Source organism: Topomyia yanbarensis, chromosome 2 (assembly GCF_030247195.1).
Source record: "Topomyia yanbarensis strain Yona2022 chromosome 2, ASM3024719v1, whole genome shotgun sequence".
Taxonomy (NCBI): Eukaryota; Metazoa; Arthropoda; class Insecta; order Diptera; family Culicidae; genus Topomyia; species Topomyia yanbarensis.
Genome location: NC_080671.1, coordinates 311,322,390 through 311,343,389, shown reverse-complemented (window position 1 = coordinate 311,343,389; position 21,000 = coordinate 311,322,390). Strand labels below are relative to the sequence as shown.

At 39.4% G+C, this 21,000-nt stretch overlaps 1 protein-coding gene across 8 annotated transcripts in view; it reads right to left on the bottom strand.

The window, feature by feature from the left end:
* LOC131683562 (fasciclin-2) overlaps positions 1-21,000 on the bottom strand; it is a 312,992-nt gene that overhangs the window by 74,382 nt on the left and 217,610 nt on the right. For 5 of the 8 annotated variants that reach the window (XM_058965629.1, XM_058965631.1, XM_058965634.1 and 2 more), the window contains 2 exons: positions 11,729-11,782; positions 1,997-2,163 (listed from right to left, as the gene is read on the bottom strand). In XM_058965629.1, coding sequence (XP_058821612.1) covers positions 1,997-2,163; positions 11,729-11,782 — 221 coding nt within the window. The remainder of the gene's footprint in view (positions 1-1,996; positions 2,164-11,728; positions 11,783-21,000) is intronic. The other 3 variants (XM_058965632.1, XM_058965633.1, XM_058965635.1) reach the window with 1 other exon arrangement.

Genomic DNA, 21,000 nt, shown 5'->3' with positions numbered 1-21,000 from the left:
GATGTAATGCACCTCAGAGCAAATAATGAGAAGACTAAAAAGCACTCTTTGCACTTTTCATGCGAACCACCACTCTTCTCTTTCACAATAAACCTCTTCACTTCGATGTGTGTGGCTCCCATACGTGCATTCTACTCGATGGCTGCACACCTTAAAGAGTAGAAATAAAGAGGTTCTTTAGTGTTAATCTTGGTCCCACGCGCACAGAAGCAGAGAAGACAACCAAAAAACATTTTAAAAACGTTCTTCCGATCAAACTTTATCTGAATTGTAGTTTGATTCGCCTTCCTAGTTGCTTGCCAGTAAGGGGAGGCACAAAAAATTGGCTCTTCAAGGTGACTCTTTGAACGAAATTGTTCAGCTCTTGGGGCACAGATCTTTTTCTTTTTCGTTTTCAAGTTTCCCTTTGTGCGGTCGTTCTGCACATCGCAATGTTTTTGTGCTGCTCTATTTTTCATCGGTGTATTTCGCTCTTTGTGGCACATTGTGAGAGCAAATAACAAGCCAAAACCAGTTCAATGTGTTTGATTTTAAATGGAAACTTGGAGGCATTGATGATGAATCTTTTTCAATATCCATTTTAGGATCAATTGGGTCATTTCAGGAGAGTTCATTTATGCACGGGACTAGAGCCAGACGCAAAATGAAAACTGTAGAATATGAGGGAAGAGACAGAAATCATGAGGAATATCATTTGAAAGACATCTTTCTTCATTCGATATATGACTTGATGCAACTCACTTTCCTAGAAACTGGAACGACAAGGAAAATGTGAAAAACTTAATCAGAAATAGATCATGAAAGATTCTTTGGCTCACTTGCTTCTGCAAATAGATGGGTGGGTTCTATCTGGAATATAACCGGAATGCCCTGGCGGTCATTGATCTGGTAATTCAAATCTAATGATATGCACCCTAATCAACAATCCACCAACCAGCTCAAAGTTCCTAAAATTGTCTCCTCCGAAATCTTTCATATACGGTAGAGTGCCAATGTTTATGGTCATCCTGAATTTTGAAACCGGACACACCTCAAAAGTATTGCACCTCGAAAAATGTTCTCCATGCAAAATTTGAGTGCAATAGAAAAACAATAACATTAAGCGTCCAGATCTGGTGTAACGTTCAAAAAAATGCCTTAATGATGCAAGGAGATTTTTTTAATGGAGATGGGACTGGGTTTGGAAATGCAGTTTTAATTTTGTTGTACCAAATGTTTTAGAAATCCATGAAATGTCGAAATCTGGTGTCAACTCGAAAAAATAATTCTTGATTTTTATCTGTAAATCTCTGTTTAAAAATTAAAATTAACACAGAGGCAAGGTCCGTTGTTTCATGCATTTCTAAGACATTTGACATGGAGCTAAAATTTTGTGAAGAGACTTTTTTCGAGGTGCTAATGCTGTTGAGATGCGTCCGGTTATTAAATTCGATGGTCACCTGTTTTCCATACATGTCATTGGCACCCTAATAAAAAGTCTTCTAAACAGATGCTCCCTCTGTCGCCTTCAAACACCTAGCGTCAACTGATTTCATCAATTAAAAGTAAAAGATCGGTAACTAGAGGGGCGGGCATAGCGTAATTGGTAAAACGATTGCCTTGTACGCAGCACACCTGGGCTCGATTCCCAACCCCGCACATAGAGTTAGAAATTTTTCCAAAAAGATTGTTTCTACCGCGGAAAAAGAGGCGAATGACCTTAAGGTTAAAACCACTGTAAGTAAAATAAAAAAATGTAACTAGTATTTACATGAAATGGACGACAGTAGGAGGTAGATGTGCCCTTTACATGTACGCAAATTATTGTTTGAAGGTCGAACTGAAAAGAAAGCCAAAGTAAACACCAAAGGGGCGCAAAACTGAGACTCCGCCAAGAGCGCCAGAAGACCACCCTACGGCTCTGATAACACGTGTCGATTTTCTGCGTTGATCGGTTTTACTTTTCGAAAGCACATTGTTTCATATCCCAAATAGACAAAGTTCAATTACAACTTACCGTAAGTTTCCACCGAAACGGATGCTCCCAGCTGCTCGGTGACGGAATAGGACGCCGCGCAGTAGTAAATGCCGGCCATCGATTCCTGCAGTGAGTTGAATATCAGCGCCAGGGCCTGTCCGCTTGCGATCGACTCGGTATATATCGGCGGAGACGACTGACCCGCTCTGCAACGAAAGGACGATACAAGTTTTATGTTTAGCCGAGGTGTTTATTAATACAATTAAAGTCACAAAGTTTGGCGAAAGTTTTTGGCATTTTAGTTTCGGGATGATGTTCTGTACACGGTAATGCATGGTGACAGGATAGGAAAGTTAAACGAAGAAGGCAATGTCAATGTTTATTACAAGAGTTGAGCTGTCTCATATTGCGCCAATGGATTTGGGGATCAAAACTCATCATTCGATGTTCTGGAGGACTTTTAATTAGATTAGGACAAATATACAAAGTTGGAAATTGTTGGCTGGAAGCGGATGCGGTGAGCAAAATCCAATTGATTGAGAACATCCTGCTCAGAAGGCAACGAAGCAGAAGGCATATAATACAGTAATTCGATGATGCACAAAAGACCCGAATAAGCAATTTACAACAGCTATCTGGCAGCAGGTCTCTGGAGACGACTAATAAAGGAATGTGGAGCACAAATTGCTTTCTCATCGCCTGGGAGTTGGATTCTTTTATCCACCGAGAGTTGGACTAATGGACATGCCGCCATGCCACTATCGCTGACTGCTTTCTGTGTGGAGCGTGGTGAGAAGAGAGGCGAAATAAACAAATCAATCGATCGAAATATGCTAGCTCATTAGAAGTTGTTGCAAGTCTAGGAAGTAAGGAATGTTATCTGTTCGTAGGAGGTGTGAGTGTAGTTGTGTTTCGTGGTTTGTTTGCATTGTCAGGATTAGCCGATGCATGGGACAGACTATATTCCGGAGAGTGCCTAGTGATGGTCTAAAGTGAGTGCCAGATAGGTAGATTGATGGACAGGCACACAAACAGATCAGGAATGTAAAGGATACAGATCCTGACGATTAGAAGCGTAAGTTAGAGATTTCAGATTGATTGTAACTGCTCGTGCTGGCACATAATTAGAGTTTGATTGATGTGTCTAATGTGGAATGATGGTAAATGGTATCGCTTTCGCTGGTGAATTGCGTTAAATGTATGTAGCGTGCAGTTATTGGTGTATTTGGATCAATGAAATTAATGAAATCAATGAATCGCCTGGTTGAAGCTTTTATTGGACATGACAATTGATGGCAGTAATTGTTCTGCATACTGGCTGTCAAATTGATTTATCTATGATTAATATGAAATTTCACTTCACTTAGCAACGAAAGCTGTGCTGCAACGCAACACATATTTCTAAGGATTCCCTATATACATGAGCCCACTGAGAACTGACATACAAGTAAAGTTTTCAACTTGTGTAAGAAATTAAACTGTCGCTTTGAAATGACAACAGCAAGTAGTAACTTGCCACTAGTCGGCGCTTCGATCGGCCAGTAATACGGGACTTGTATGCAAACTTGGATACAATGGTGACTCACGCATTCACACCTGTATGGGATGGTGATTTTCAACGTATTTTCATTTAAATGTTTACACTGATTTTTCGGGAAAGTTTGTTCTAGTTTATATGTCTGTTCTCTGCGATGAGACATACATGCGTATAAGGGTAGAAAGTTAAGAAAATGTTGATTAAAATGAATTGCCATTTATTGACGAAAAATTCGAGGTCAGCAAGGATTTTTCAATTCTAGCGGAAGAACAATACTAAATTATGTTTATCGGCTCATTAATCCCGAAGAACCGATGTGAAATTAAAATTGGATTATAAATATACTTGGGACTTTTGGAATTTTTGATGAAATCATTTTCAATAGATAATACATTTTGAACCACAGTAGTATTACGTTTGTATCGGTTTATACCGAAAATAACCATGTAACCGCAGCAACCAGCCTCCAACTTCGTAATCAAAGGTCAGATTTGAATAAAAATCGATAGCAGTCTATAAAAGTATTGTATCTTTCATTTTTAGTTTGTGAAATTCGATCAAGAATTCGCTGAAAAATAGGTGTAACATTGAGTTAGGAACTTGTGAAATTATCCGAGGGCATCAAATCATAGGTGACCAATGTGTTCAAAGCTGTTATGATCAATCATTAAACCCAGAAATCCATGTATTGTTGCATCCATATAATAAGTATCATATAAAGGGTGTCCCACATCAAATTGTATCACGGATAAATACTGTAAAAAATTACTTAGGGTACCGGTTCATTTTCAAAGGTTCAAACAAAAAAATATAACCTATTAGTAAGCTTTCGACATACACTCAGGTTTTCTACGCGCTATTTTTTTTGCGCGGATTTTTAAATTTACGCGGTTTTCATTTATACGGTTTTCATTTACGCGGATTTGTGAATTTACGCGGTCTTCATTGATGCGGTTTTTAAAATTTACGCGGTTTTCAGTTACGCGGATTTTTGAATTCACGCGGTTTTTGAAATTTACGCGGTTTTCATTTACGCAGATTTTTGAATTTACGCGGTATCCATTAACGAAGGTTCCATCAACGCGTATTCTTAAATTTACGCGGTCTTCATTTACGCAGATTTTGATATTTACGCGGATTTCATTTACGCGACCTGTATCCCCCGCGTAAAAAAACCTTGGCGGTGTATTCAGTATTCATATTTTACCGCTCCTGTTTATGTAGATCTTACAAAATAGCACACGTTTCATAAAAGGGCCGACTGTTTTTGTACTGTGAATAGTAACCCCAATTTGCCCCGCGCGCGTCGCCGCCAGCTCACCCCAACCGCATATTTTGTAAAAACTGTTTAAAAAATAACTTTTGTTTGTGGATAGGTGTAATATCTATACGGTTAGTGAAAGCTCCTTTTATGCACTACCGAATAATATAATCATTTGAAGAATAGATTAAAAATCACCTTAAATAACACAAAGCGTTTAAAATTAAGAAAATTTACTTTATATGCTCAAAAATACAATATCGCCCATAACTTCTACAAAACAAAATGTTTTGCTACAAAAACACATTAGATAATGGGATTCACGTAACTTGAGGTATATACTAAGAGGAAACCCTTTATGTGTAATAAAACGGAAAAAATAGGATTCCGCCAACTTACCCCAACCGCCAACTAGCCCCGGGCTCCCTTACCATAACCGTTTGCTCGCACCTTACGCTTGACTCCACTCATTAGGTTCTGTCCAAAATCTGACTGCATTGTCTTCTGTACGGAAACCCCCTTTCGTTCATGTCTTCCTCAGATTTGACCTCCTTGGATTGCTTCCGTAATGCCTGCTTCATAATTACCCAGTACGTTTCGTTGGGCCTTAGTTCCGGTGCGTTGGGGGGGGGGGGGGAGTTCTGCGTTGGAGGGGAGGCTACGTACCACTCCATGACAACATTTGAATAGTTGCACGAAGATAGCTCCGGTCCCTCCTGGTCGTTGGCTCTCTGGACGAAAGATTTGGATAGATTCAACTTTTCGACCACATCCCTGACCGAAGCATTAGGATTCCGCTTAAACGCTTTCACTACACGGTTGTGATCCTGATCACTAATAGAGAAACCATTCTGACCGCATTTCTTCTTCCGTTTGATACTCAGAGTTTGGTAGTAACGTATAATCACTGAACGATTCCGAGTTGTTTTCCTATGTCCCGATGTGAGAGTTGAGGTAAAATCAATTCGAGACGTTGCTATTCGGGTGACGCCATTTTTTTTTTTCAATTTTCGTAAAACTGACAGTATTGTTACAGTGTAAACAATACACTCTAAGCTACTTCTACCCAAGTTTTCATGAGAATGTACCCAATGGGTTATTTTCGACAGCGTTTTTTCCGTGATGCAATTTGATGTGGGACACCCTTTTCGTCGCAATTTGGCTCTCGTCCCAGTGAGCCGTTATGATGCTGATTCCATGAGCCATTTAGCTCCTGTTTCCGTTAGTTATTCAGCTCCTAGCCTTATCACGATCTACTCGGATAGTCTTCGACGGTGAACTCACCCTACTTCAATTGACGGTTCCCCGACGAAGGGATTTCTCCCGACACCCAGTTGTATAGAGATGTAGTCGGATATTATCCGGCGGTGAACTAGCCTACTCCGACTGAGAATTTCCTTGCTCCCGGAATTTCTCTCGGTACCGATGTCTTTGTCGTGAGCCAATTAGCTCCCTTTTTTGTCACAATAAGTCGGATAGTCTACGGAGGTGAATCCACCGACAAACTGACATGACAACTATTTTATTTTATTTTATTTTCATATCTTCGGTATACACCGTACAGACGATTTTTAAAACTATATATTTCTTATGAGTAACTTATATCTATGCTTGGAAATCTTACGTGTATGTCAACAGTCTTTCGAGAGCTCCAGTTGGTATCATATTCAACAGACAAACAGTGAACAAATTTAATAATACTCTACAACATATTGTAAACATTAACAACATTAACAAAGTTACAATTCATTCAAAACAACTCAGCACAATAAGAAAAACATTTCACTTGTTGCCTAGAATTATAAGCGAGTTGATTCCCAATAGGCAGGTTTCCATGTTGAGTTGCGTAAACTAATGAATTCTCGGTGTTTCACTCCCGGAGGCCAAGTAGAATTTTTCATTGCTACCGATTTCCATTTCTTTAGTTGACTCCATGAAAAGTGAATCGAAAAAATTGAATCAACTTCAAGTCGGTTCCGACAGGATGAAGTACAAAGTTACTTTACGCTCGTCCGGACATGCCGCAGACTCATGTGATTTGCATTTTAATGCCTAAAAATCCTAACTGCTGCGGTAGCAGGCAAAAGGCTAAGTCGCCGGGAAACTCTAAGCTTGCTCAAATGACCCACACCTTTCTAAACTTTCTTCCTTCAACTTCTTGCTCTCCCATGAGTACTATGACTCTTAATATTGAAAAATATACTTCACCTTCCAGTCCCTTGCTAATTAAATTCCGTTACAACAACTTCGGGATTTATTATCACATTGATTAATAAACTATTCCATTTCCGAAAATGAAACGATTCACGATCGGATCGTAGATCTTTCGTCGAAAATACACTGTATGCCATTTGCCATGAATTACCTTATATTTTGTCAAATATCGGTATATGTTCACAAAATTTAGTCAGCTATTTGTCAAAATTTAATGTTCAACAAAACTAGAACATATATTTCTAAGTTTCCTTTTACTATGTCAAGTATAGCTCAACTTCTTTGAGCCAAGTGTTTTGAAACTATGGTTGCCTATTTTCTCTTGTCCAAACTTCTACTGGAGGAACTCTAGATACATAGAGTAGCTTCGATGATTATTACAGAGTTGACTAAAAATTTCGTAACTCATACTGTCAAACGAACGTCCGTTTGACAGTACGAGTTACAAAATTTTGCGTCGACAGTGTCATGTCAGTTTGTCGGTGGTGAATCTACCGCACTGTGAATTTCGCGTTTGTTGATTTCTCCTGATATCGATGTTCGTTTCCACGAGCCATTAAACTTTCCGCTTCTTTCAGATGTACTCGATCTAGTTCTCGGCGTGGATCTAGCCTACTCAACTGAGGTCTGTCCAGCAGCTCCGAGTGTAGCGTAGCTTCCGGTTCACTGGGGTCCCTATGACCCACTGCTTGCTATTCGACGCAGTCTACTCAAATCCCCGGCGGTGGATCAAGCCTACTCAAGAGCTAACGGGTAAGCTGACAAGATCGGCCCGGACGTCCGGTTCACTAGCGCCCCGACGACCTGCACCCGGTGCTACATCACTTACTACTCAATTAGTCCCTGGCGGTGAACCTAGACCACACCGCCGGAGAGTCCTGATCAGAAACACATCACAGAAATATTTCATAACTATATCTCCATTTGTTACTTGCTATAAATTTATATTATTTTAACTAGTAACGAGACCTAATTTATAACACAACATATTATATAAATTGTGTTCTGTTATAATCTTGTTATTTCATTCTGATCGGGGTTCCTCGGCGGCGGAATTTCTCCCGAAACCCGATTTTTGGTTTCGCGGCGGATTTCTAGCCGACGGCGCTACTAAGTTGGTCTCTTCACCACTTTATCTGCAGCTCGGAGAGTATCCTCGTGATCACTCTGTTGACAGCATCCCAAATATGCGTCGTGGCAACTTCTTCGAACCTGACCAAACCGATGTAGGTATTTCCGGAAGCATCCGTGCTCGGACAAATACTGCGTCAAATAGAAGTTCACCTCGTCATGCTTCCTATGCACCCACACCAACACACGTCTTTTTTTCTCCGCGTTGTCCCACTCTTGCTGCCACTTTGCCAACGAGTCCTTACATTTCGTGTATTCCTCCGCTGGTAGCATTACACGTCCTCAGCCAGAGTGATGCGGATGGGAATCATTCCGGTAATTACGCATACTACCTCGCGACACGAATAGCCATTAGGTGAAGCGTGTTTGTCAACTTCGTCCGGTTCCGCTTTGAGTTCAGTGCTGCAGCCCAGGCCGGTACGCCATACCTCAGTATTGAGAATGAGACACCAGCCAAAAGACGTTTCGTGCTATATCTTGCTCCTCTTGTCAATATGGAATATCACACCCTGGTGCTTAAGCGCATGCATCGATGGGATTAAGTGTCCGCCAACAATGACACATGATATGTGTCAAATTGAATTATGATATTTGAGATGTCCTGGGAACCGAAACACGGAATTTATTCTGGATGTGTAACGGCTACGTTGACTTGTTTCAAGCGATTACTTCCGTAAAATGTCTTCGCGTTGCCACGAGAATCCAATGCTCGACGACAATTCTCTAAAATCCGTAAAGGATAACACTGCTGATTTGAGAGACGTCATAAGAGTTGCTCTCTGTTAAAGTTGACTTAAAACCGCTATCTTCAACAGTAAATGCACTAAAACAGCGGTTCTCAACCTTGTTTGCTCCGCGGACCCCTTGGGTCATCGCGGACCCCTTCGAAATTATCCTGGACGGTCGCGGACCACTTCGAAATTACCCTGGGCGATTGTGGACCCCCACGGCTTAACATGTATTTATATGCTGTCAATATATTACTTTCAGTCTGATAGGATAAAAAAACTTCAAGTTTTAATATCCGTCCGAAAAAGATTTTCCTGTTCGCGGACCCCCAGCAACGACTTCACGGCCCCCTAGGGGTCCGCGGACCCCAGGTTGAGATTCGCTGCATTAGAAAAAGGATTACTAAATATAATCCAGTTCCAAAAACGTCTAAGCACAAGCGTGAAGATGATTCGCTAAAACCCAAAATCACTATTATTCGTGAAGAAAAAGCTGCGTTTGAAACGATAAAAACAGTTCCACCACCTGATGAGCTGTTATGGTCCTACTTGTCGGTATTTGACCCCAGCACGACGGATGATGAAGTTTCGACCCTAGTGAAAGATTGCCTGGGGAAGGATATACAACCAAGAATAGTTCGTATAGTTCCTTCTTTGAGCTATATAACATTTTAAATCGGTGCTCGCGAAACATATAGGGATAAGGCTCTCTCTTAGTCAGGGATGCCAACGGTACCGGTAAACTACATTTTTTTCGGTATACTTACATTTGCACAAGCCGTAAAGCCCGCTAAAGCGACGCATCACTACAGCTCTTGCCAGAACGGTAGCCAAACCGAGTACATTTTTCCGTACAGCAATAGAATACATTTTTGTTTTGCTGCTGTACTCCGGCTGCTCGGTGAGAGTGTGGCGTAGTAAAGTTTGTTCTCTCGCTGTACACTTTCTCTGCATAGTCAAAGGGAGAGGCCCGCATACAAAAGCATTGATGCCGGTCGTGGCGTAAACGAACCGCATTCATTGTCGTCGTTTGTGATTAAAAATATTGAATAGATTAAAAATAATAAAAAGTGTAAAATAAGGAAAGAGAAGCTGTTCCGCTCGCGTCTGGTGGCTGTACTGGGGGCAGTATTTTTTGTCATGTTACTGCTTTGCTTACAGACTGCCGTACAGCGCTGGGCGTCCTGCACTAGCGAACCACAGAAGCGTCGAAAGGGAAATGAGAATGTAGGCAGAAAAATTACAGCCGCAAAAAGGTAGGCATTTTGCATCCTTGCTCTTAGTAAACCGGAAAAACATCTACTTTCGTGAATTTGTGGATAACTCTACAACTCAACGACCAATTATCAGGATTGCTGTAGAGAGGAATTTATCTGGTGGTGGTCTGTAGCTCCATGCATCCGGAAAAACTAGCCTTTCTATTTTTATTTTCCTCGGCAATCAACTTCGGACTACCTGGAGAATCTGAGACTTCTTCTGTGTCAGGTAAAAGTAAGGAGGATATAAGTGCTCCTGAAATAATTCATGGTTCTTACACCCTCAAAACAAATCTCCATTACAGTCTTCATAAGTCATCTACATATTAGTCGATTGGAATTTAGCCCTGCCGACTCGGTTGTGCTTTTTAATGAGTTGAACCAACTAAATGAAAGGGCACTTTTTTCGTCACTGCCATCATCGGGACACCAGCGACCAGCTTAGTCGCCCCATCCCTGCGTTCGGAGGTCGTGAGGGGATCTTCTGAACTCCCTTTCTGAGCGTTTATTTCGCTCTAAATGATAATCCGCTCCCTGAAAACTACTTGGTTCACAACATGCCGTCGCATACAACACATAATTTTCTGTCCGCCTACTACCAGAATGTTCGTGGAATGAGAACAAAACGCAGACCTTCTTGTTTGCTCGCACTCTGCGACTATGACATCGTCGTTTTCGCCGAAACTTGGTAACGTGATAATATATAATATATAACGCCGAGCTAACAACGAATTACGCAATCTACCGATGCGATCGCAACGCCTCTGCAAGTCATCTACATCGCGAAGGTGGTGTTCTTATAGCGATAAAGCAATATCTAGCTGGGCCCTTAACTAAAAATGCCTGAATGTGAATGTTTAGAGCAATATTTATTTTCGATATGTTGTCGACCAATATTGACTGTCACGATTTTCTCTTAGCATTCGTTTGTTTGTTTCTCCTCATAGTATAAGGAATCGCCCGCTTCTGTGGATCCCCAGACACCCTACAGCATATATTTAGAATAATCTGGTAGACATATGTTGTAGCAAATTCAACGAAACTGCTTTCATTTGTGACTTCAATACAACTAAATCTAATTCTAATGTATCATTAAGTCTGATCTATACGGTGATCGCACTCTTCAATCCGTAACTCTGGAACCGGAAATCCGGTCATCTAAAATTTCAATAGTAGCTTATGGCAATGATGTGTGAAAAGCACTATATGACGATAACACCATTAGTGCAGTTAATGTGAGCAACTAATTGAAATGAATGCAATTTTTTTCTATTCCAATCGTAAGCCCACTTTACTAGGAATGGTTAATTACGAAGCTGAATGATCGTGAAATTAGAAAATGTTATCTATTGAACTGTTAGTACAATTGTACAAACAAAAAAAACACAAACACACAAAACGTGAGACCTATTGGCGCTCCTTCATCGGAACGTAATGCCAATGCGATCAGTTAATGTAATGAAAAAAGAAACAAGATGAACACTGTATGGGATAATGGCATCGGCGGGGCCAGCGCATTCTAACAAATGGTCTGTTGGCTGTCGATATCTACCAGCTGCCACCGTGCAACATTAGAATTGCGGAACTATTGTTTTATGAGTGGAAATGGTGGAACAACAATCAAACTCTAAAATGCACACTTACTTCGCCGGGAGCTTTCGGCCCTTAGAATCGTACTGGGGATAGTAATGTTTGGTCCTAAATAATGAAATAAGGGGAAATTAATTTCAAATGGTTTGCATATTTGGTATCCTGAAAACACTTCGAATGGAAATTAAAATGTAACTGTGAGATATGCTGTCTACGAGAAAGAAAAATCAAATGAAATGTTTTACTGAAACTGCTCAGCAAAAACATGAAACCCAATGTAGTACATCTATATCGTGGGCAGGCACTGAAACTAGCACAACCAATGTTCTCAGACAGTTTTGGTGCAAAGTCTAGCATAAAATGTGCTACATGCAGCAGATTTCTGCAGGGCCATGCTTCATACTTGAATGGAGAACTGTAGTTTGGGTTGGAATAGAAGGAGCCTTGGAACGCATTCAAACTTTCTTCTAATCCGAGTTGAAACAAGCGATAGGGGTGTCCAACTTAATGGTGTTTGGATCAAACATACTTTCCCACATAGTGAAATAAATATACTACCCATGATCGCATATTTGTCCCATTCCCAAATTTAACCATTTTGTAAAAATGCGTTTATTTAGCTATTTTTCAAAGTACTTAGGGCAATTCTCACATGAACTAGCTAAGCAGTACATATCAAATAGTTACATGTTTTATTGGTTTGTAGAAAATATTATGTTGTAAATAATGAAAATAATTAATGAAAAATCTACGGCGTTTGCGCAGTAACGTTTTAAATACGTATCAAACCTAATAAAAATGATTAATATGTTTTTGTGAAATGCAAAATAATATAAAATAAAGAATTAAGTCACCTTAACTCAGTAAGCCTTGAAGGATATTGATGCTCCCGTTGACTTTCGCTTTCGATTGTTTTTTTGCTTCTTTCAATTCATGAAAATTTCAAAAAGATTACTTTCCTGAAGTATCTATAATCATTTTGAAGGACCGAATTATTACACGGTTAAGCGATTGAAAGCGACGATCGGGTTTTTCAAGCAATTAAAAAAAAACGATAGTTTACCTTATAACCAGTATCGAATATCGTAAGTTCTTACCATGTATTTAAAATAGATAGACGATGAAACTTACGTATGAATGAATTTTGGACTAACCTGTCTAAATTTTTACCTTTATAAAAATATATAGAGGTAGGTTTCTCGAAAATTCAAATTTTTCATTGCAGTTAAATTCACTAACAAGTTGATGATTTGGAAAGACATCTGTTGTGGAAGGCAAATCATGGATTACATTACTCGAGCGACTATGAATGAACAATTTTACAAATAAATGAACACACTCGCTGGTCCCAAAAAGGATAGAATTTCGATACTCATTTTTCACCAACAAACTTTGCATTGTTTTTATAATTTTATCTAAGACCGTTTTTCTGTTTATTGACGCTCGTTCATCTCGTTTATGGCTGTGAAAAAGGTAATGTAACTAATAACACCGTTTAAGGAGAATCCCCAAATTCAAATCTAAGTTTGTTTTCGTCGATAAACTCGCCAATGCTAGAGAAATATTTGTAATAAAGAATCTTGCACTTATAGAGCCAAGGGCTTTGGATTTATAAAGTCTTTGTACTGTAACCCTCCAAATCTAACTTTTTTGATCGCGAAATGTTCAAAACAAATGTAGAGTTAATAGGGCCGTAGAGAGAAAATCTGGCTCCGGGAGTCCAACATAACGGCCATACCCATTAACCCTCCGACACTCGCGCAAATGCCTCCCCGAATGAGCAGCCGCTGGTGCAGGAAGAATATTTCGCTAGAGTTTCGGAAGCTGTTGCGCAAAATACAACGACGCGAGTGCCGGAGGGTTAAGCTTTAAATGATGATGTCAAATGTCACTTTTTCTACTGACAAATGTTGCATCAACTTATGTTTTTCATGCTTGTCTAATTAGCGTCTAAAAATGCCACATAATTTTTTTTTACTCATGTATTTGTGCTATGCGGTGTGCGGTTTTGCAGCCAATTTCAAAGTAAATCAGTGTAAAGCATTCGTTGGACAACTGTCTTTTCCTACACAAAAACCTGTTTTAATCCACCTAGTAGTGCAATTGTGCCTTTCTCATTTGTCCAAACTACAGGTTATGTTCAATATAATGGTGGAAGTGTATATTGAATATTCACACACATACAGTCGACAGGCACGAACTCGAGATGCAATGTGTCGACGATGAAACACTTGAAACCAGCAGCGGACCCAGGAGGAGGATCCGGAGAATCCGGACCCCACCGAAAATTTTCAACTTGTTAAGAAAATTTAAACTAGTCCCAATTTTGAAGTAGTTTCAACTCAAAATTATTTCAAACCAAATTTTTACTGGTTTTTAATAAATGCGGTTATTGCGTATTACGCAATGTTACGTAATCATTTCAAAATCGAAATTTCAAACCCAATAGGAGATTTTACTCTGGATCGCCTCAGCTTGAAACAAAAATATATAAGGGGCCGTACACAAATGACGTAGCTTTTTTTCGGAGATTTTTGACCCCTCCCTCCCCCCTCGTAGCATTTGGTCACAAAATTCTAACCTCCCCCTCGTAAATAACGTAGCATTTACCTACCCCCTCCCCCTCGTCCCATGCAAAGCACCCGGGTGATGAAAAAAAATTACATGTTTTTCAATTATTTTAAATACATGTCCTTTCAAAATGTTTGACGACTTTTATCAACATTTTCATTATAACAGCAAAATGCGTGCAAAATAAGCCCATTTCATCACAAATATTGTGTTGATAGTTTTGTTTTGAATTTTATATGTCAAGGGGAGCATAAAGAGAAGTTCTCTCAGTTCACAATCCTGCAGCTACCAATGATTCTTAGAAGCATACGTTCATCTAAATTACTAAATTTTGTTTGGTTGAATCCGAAGTGAAATCTTAATTCAGCTTCCAAACTAAGTCTACTAGTTAGCAACATTAACTAAGTAATGTAGCAAGTTAAATCCGCATACAAAATCTTTTCGTATTTTTGTGAACTTGTAATTCCGCGAATCGTAAAATTTACCTCATGAAAAACCGCGTCAAAAGTAACTTATTTGAATTTAAACTCATTTCTCTTGGGAATGGAGGATCATTAAATTATTTTCTCTAAACAATGGGTTTTAAATTTAATGCTACGTCGCACAACTTTTGACCCTACCCTCCCCCTCGTCACACTTCGTCACAAATTTAGTATACCCTCCCTACCCCCCAAAATGCTACGTCATTTATGCATGGCCCCTAATATTTAATTAGCTTAATCTAAATAAATAACTAGAAAATAAATAAATAAATTAGCTTAATCAGCATTAACTCAATGGCGTCTTTCGGCTCACTTATTTTATTATACGAGGGTGTTTGTGTGTGAAGGGGATGAACAACCCACAACCGAATCACCCCCAGCCTATCTTGGTACGCCTACTGGATGAAGGTTTTTGGGATGAGAGAGTGGGTCTGGAGAAGATGAATGAGATGGTCGTTTGAGGGGGATCTGTTGGAAAGTTATGATGGGGGTGCTTGATGGAGGATGGAACTTGGGGGGGGGGGGGTTCAGGGAAAGGTGTCGTGTAATGTGGGGAGAGGGGAGGGGGTAAACCTCTCACCACATACCCCAAAAAATTAAGTTGGTCATGCTCAGAGTGATTGCATAACCTTTCTAAATCAGAAAGGCAAAAATGCGCCAAAGTCCAAAAAAAATCAATTTTCGTCCAATTTTTTTCGAGTTTATATCAAATCTCTACGTTTCATGCATTATAAAGTCATTTGGCATCGAAAATACAAATTCTATTGGGTATGGGAATAAGTTTCCGTCCTTCTTTACACGAAAATAATATTTATTTAAAACATGAAATACAAAATAATATTATGTGAAGTATGCACCATTCGAAGCGACAACTTTTCCCCATCTTTCAGGCAGCATACGGATTCCTCGAAGAAAGAAGTCAGGGTTTTTCGACTCGATCCATTCGTTGAGCCATTTTTCGATGCTTTCGTAAGAAGTGAACTTTTTTCCAATCAGGGCTGATTGCATCGATCGAAAAAGATGGTAATCTGATGGTGCTATGTCTGGGGAATACGGCGGGTGGGGCAAGATTTCCCAATTCACCCCTTCCAAATATTTTTTGACAGATTTTGCAACGTGTGGCTTAGCGTTATCATGCAGCAAAATTAGTTTATCATGTCGAGGTGTCCAATCCGGTCGTTTTTCTTTCAAAGCACGATTTAATCGTATTAGCTGCAGTCTGTAACGATCGCCAGTGATTGTTTCGGATGGTTTAAGGAGTTCGTAATAAATTACACCACTCTGATCCCACCAGATGCACAACAAAACCTTGGAAGCATGATTTTTTTTTTGGCGTTAATGGACCCGGTTCACCTGGCAGCCCCCAACATTTTCGTCGCTTCGGGTTATCGTAGTAGATCCATTTTTCATCGCCAGTGATAATGCGATGCAGAAAACCTTTTCTTTTCTGACGCTCAAGGAGCATCTCGCACATCACCAAACGTCTCTCGATATCCCTCTCCTTCAATTGATGTGGTACCCAATTGCCTATTTTTTGCACCATTCCCATTGTGTGCAAACGTTTACCGACGGTCGATCTGTCAACATTCAACTCATTGGATAGCTCATCCAGATTCCGACATGAATCTTCATCAAGTATATGTTGTAGTTGTGCATCTTCAAACTTTTTCGGTGCTCCTTCGCGTTCTTTGTCACTGACGTCATAATCGCCGCTTTGGAATCGTCGAAACCACTCTTTACAGCTTGTATTAGATGGAGCATGATCACCGTAAATATTCCTTAATATGCGGTACGTTTCAGCTGCACTTTTCTTTGAAATGTAATAATGCAGCAAAACTTCCCGCAAATGCTGCTTTTTCGGAACGAACGTTGACATTTTTGACGTCAGATTAAAAAGGATGTTCACACTCGAAGCGAATATCAACTAGTGCAATCGAGACCTTACACATACAATTAGAAATGGTAAGTAGAGTAGTTGAGCTAAAACAGCTGTAGTATCAATAATGACCTATCTTTCAAGAGGGCGGAAACCTATTCCCATACCCAATATTTTGAAATTTTCCTTTACTCCCCCCTTTGAGCATTTTTCAGTTCCTGCTTATAAGGAATCAAGAACCGTCCTAGGTGCCCAATGGGGTCAAAGCGACTTTGGTTAGTCATCTAGACTGGTAAATCCAAGTAATTTTGCATCCATTTTGATAGGTTTTGCATAATTTTGATATCATGGTGGTAACCAGTTTATATGGGAATTTGCTGTGTGGCCGCACTCTTCAACCCAATTCCGGAACTGGAAACTCAATCAATAAATAATACAATAGCAGCCGATGCGAACGTTATACCTGTCATTTGAGACTAAGTTTGTGCAAATCGGTCAAGCCATCTCTGAGAAACAGAAGGGGCATTTTTTTCCACATACACACATACATATTCACACACACAGACATTTTCCGATCTCGACGAACTGAGTCGAATGATATATGACACTCGGCCCTCCGGGCCGGGATTAAGTTGCTCTTGTTCCGAGTGATTGCATAACCTTTCTATATGAGAAAGGCAAAAAATAGATAAATATTCCATTTTCTCCCTTATTGCGATGGTTCACAACTCCCCACCAAAATAAAAAGTACGGATTCCACGAATTTCACGCAATCTGCCATATCTTGAACACGATTACGATTATTTTAAATTGGTTTAGCTTGCGGATGTATTGAAGTGCCCTGTACAAATACCAGTTGAATTATTGCCAATCGACTGATGTTTATGGTAGTTGTACCCCGAAGACAAAACTATGTTCACAACTCCCCACCGTCCCCTACTTATCCTTCTACTCCCTAATTCTGCCGAATATTATAGAACAATTAAAAAAACCAAACTTGGAAAAATAAATAGAGCAATAAAAAAGAAGGGAAAAACACCAAATAGTAAACAAGGTTGATATGAAAACCAACGGATATAAATAATAACTTAAATGAATAAAGAACAATAAAAATGTTTAGGGTCGGGCATAACATAGTTTGTAGATCGATTGCCTTGTACGTAGCTCACCTGGGTTAAATTCCAACTCTGCACATAGAGTCGAAGATTTTAGTACAGAAATCTTACACAAAAAGGAGGAGAATTACCCAAATGTTAAAACCTCTCTAATCGAACCTAAAAGGTGTTTAAAATGATGAAACTGTGATATTTAAGTAAAAATTGGAAAAATGTGAGATGGAAGAAATTTATAATGTATAAAATTAGTGAAATGAAAAATAGAGCAAAATATGAAATCTAAAAAATACAAAAAATAACAAATTAAAAAACTTGTTTTAATCCACCTAGTGGTGCAATTGTGCCTCTCTCATTTGCCCAAACTTCAATGCCGTGGCGGATTATGTTCAATATAACAGTGGAAATGTATATTACATATTCAGTACGATTTGCACATACACTGCTGGTGATTAAAATAGGTGTGCGACTGCAGCTTGTTGTTTTACCTGAACAACGCACACTATTGCATTCATAGCGTTACCATACCTTTTTATTCGTCGCAACACCTTATCTAGTGTATATTACTGTGTATATGACAGCATTCTCTGTTTGTTTTCGTTGAATGTAGTTTAAACAAGGCAGCGTCTGATTTTTCAGTTGGACAAAATAATGGACGTGTTGAAAATATCACTTGGTTTTTACTCAAATTTTTGTGGTTACGAGTAACATTGTGAATGATTTGCATTCAGTCGCTAGTATCAAATAATTTATATGTTTTAAAGAAAAGATTTTCTCTTAGAATGGATCGATCGCACCATTGCACACCACATGAAAGATTTGAGGTCCACAAATTGCGCAAAGAAGGTAAAACTTATAAGTTCATCGCAAACACTCCTGGAAGATTAGAAAATATTACAATCAAAGCCGTTAAAAACAAATAAACCCGCGGAAAACCAAGAAAAACATCATATCAACTGAGTTCTACAAGATGACGACATGAATGAACTCATGATGAATGAAGTTCATGTTTGACAATTCTCGGTAGTTTGTTTATCGTGTCAGTTGCGTGAGTGCGAGTGCAACGTAAAACGTAAACAAACCACCGAGAATTGTCAAACGAAGTTCATCCGGCTCATTTTATGGGGTTATGTCGGTTGGTGTCAAACCTAACTGATCATCGCATTGTATTATTGTGAAAGTCTGATCCTTTCGCGTTATCCAGAAGAATTTCAGCGCAAATTGACAATGTGGTAAGTTCATGGACAGTTTGCCGGAGACTACATGATGCTAACCTTCCCGAAAGAATTACAAGAAAGTTACCATTGTTAAGAAAAAAGAACCTTCAAGCTTTTGCCTTACAATACCGCTCATGGTCCGGCCCGGAAGGCTCAAGAAAATAGCGGAAGTTTTTGGAACGATGAAACAAAGATAACTATTTTCCTCTGATGCTCAAAAAAATGTTCGTAGATCATCTCCGGCAAAAAGTTCGATCCGCGATACTCGGTAAAACAGTAAAGTATGGTATGGTGTAGGTCCCATTCTCCGTATAAACTCTACCATGACTAGGGTTGCCACCCCTCCGGGTTTGACTCGGAGCCTCCGGTTTTCGGGAGCGATCTCCGGGCCTCCGGGTTTTACATCAATTTCTCCGGGTTTGGTTGAAAAATTGATGATTTAAGCTTTTTTGAATTTAATTGATTCTTTTCTAAATGTTTCAAAAGTGTAAGTATGGTGCATGTACTATTTTTCTGGTTCAAACGGGTCCACCAAATCGCAAAACAACGAAAATGAAAAACAAATCAATTTTTTACAGCTTAAGGAAAATAATATTTCGCTATATGTTGCAATTAAAATTTTGCGTACATTGAGTCGCTCAAAAGTTATTTTCCTGCAATTTTACGAAATCACTTCGTTGTTGGTGGTGCCTATCTGCAGCTGCATCAAGGGATGGCGGGTTTGTTCTAATCTGAATGGCTAAATAAAACGAGTGCTTCCGGTGTTGTTGTTGCTCTTGCAGTGACCCCCAACTGTTGGCTATGGGGGTGAATTTTGCCCCCTTGTTGGAACGTCTGGTGACGAATTACCGAGACCACAAAGTACTAACCCCTTCTTCTGTTAGTTGTGGATCAGAGCAATGCTCGTTCGACTTATCCTCCGCAGCGAGAATGGCTGGTGCTTTTGTATTATTTGCACTTAGCCGGAGAAGAGAAACTGTACACTAATAAAACCGACAAAACCGTAAACCAACTTGAGAAATTTACAGCTTTATTTTGACGATATAGACGAGATCACTCTATAGGTGATTGTGAGGTAGTTTTGATAATTTTCCAATCAACCAGGATTAAATTTCATGACAAATTACAGAAGGAATGAAAAAGTATATACACTTAGGTTTTTTACGCGATAAAACAAAATCCATAGTGAATATTTTTTGGAACGCGTGCCCTGTCGCCTCGTGTACAGATAGCTTAAAGTCTAAAATGTCGTGCAATCGCTTTGATTCTACTTTTTGTTGGCTTTGGTTTAAAGTCATCCACCCTCAGGTCAGTAAAAATCTCCGGGTCAACGTCTCTTCCGAGGTGGCAACCCTAATCATGACCAGATTTGAATACAAGAAAATCATGGAAGAGGTTATGCTTCCTTTCGCGGAAGAGAATATGCCTCTCATATGGCATTTTCAACACGACAATGATGCGAAACACGCTTATAAATATGTTAAAGAATGGTTTCGTGCAAACAAAGTGTCGATTCTTTCATGGCCAAGCCAATCTCCTGACATAAAACCCATAAAAAATTTATGGAACGAGCTCAAGAGAAAGTTATCTGGACAAGCATTTTCAAATAAAGATCAACTATATACCGCAATTCAAAAAGAGTGGTATGCTATACCAGATGAAACTTGTCAGCGCTTGGTTGAGTCAATGCCTAGAAGATTGAGCAAAGTTCTGTTAAACAATGCATGCTACAGTGCTTACTAAACCTCGGTTACCTAAGAAAAATGATGTGATTCATTGCAAGCTTGCTTAACTATACTTCTTGAGCGTTTTTTCAAAACGTCATATCTGCAATGAGTTACTCTCTGTTTATACTTTCTCTTTCGATTTTTACGGCGTCACTATAACACTTTTCACTTATTTTACAGTACAGATCGAAAGACGGTGGTTTTAACTAGCGTATTATGCAAAGAGCTGAGGGATAAATGTTAAAGTGACCGAATTATTAACAGAAACAGAAGAGAAAGTAAACAAAGAGAGTAACTCATTGCAGATATGACGTTTTGAAAAAACGCTCAAGACTTTTCCG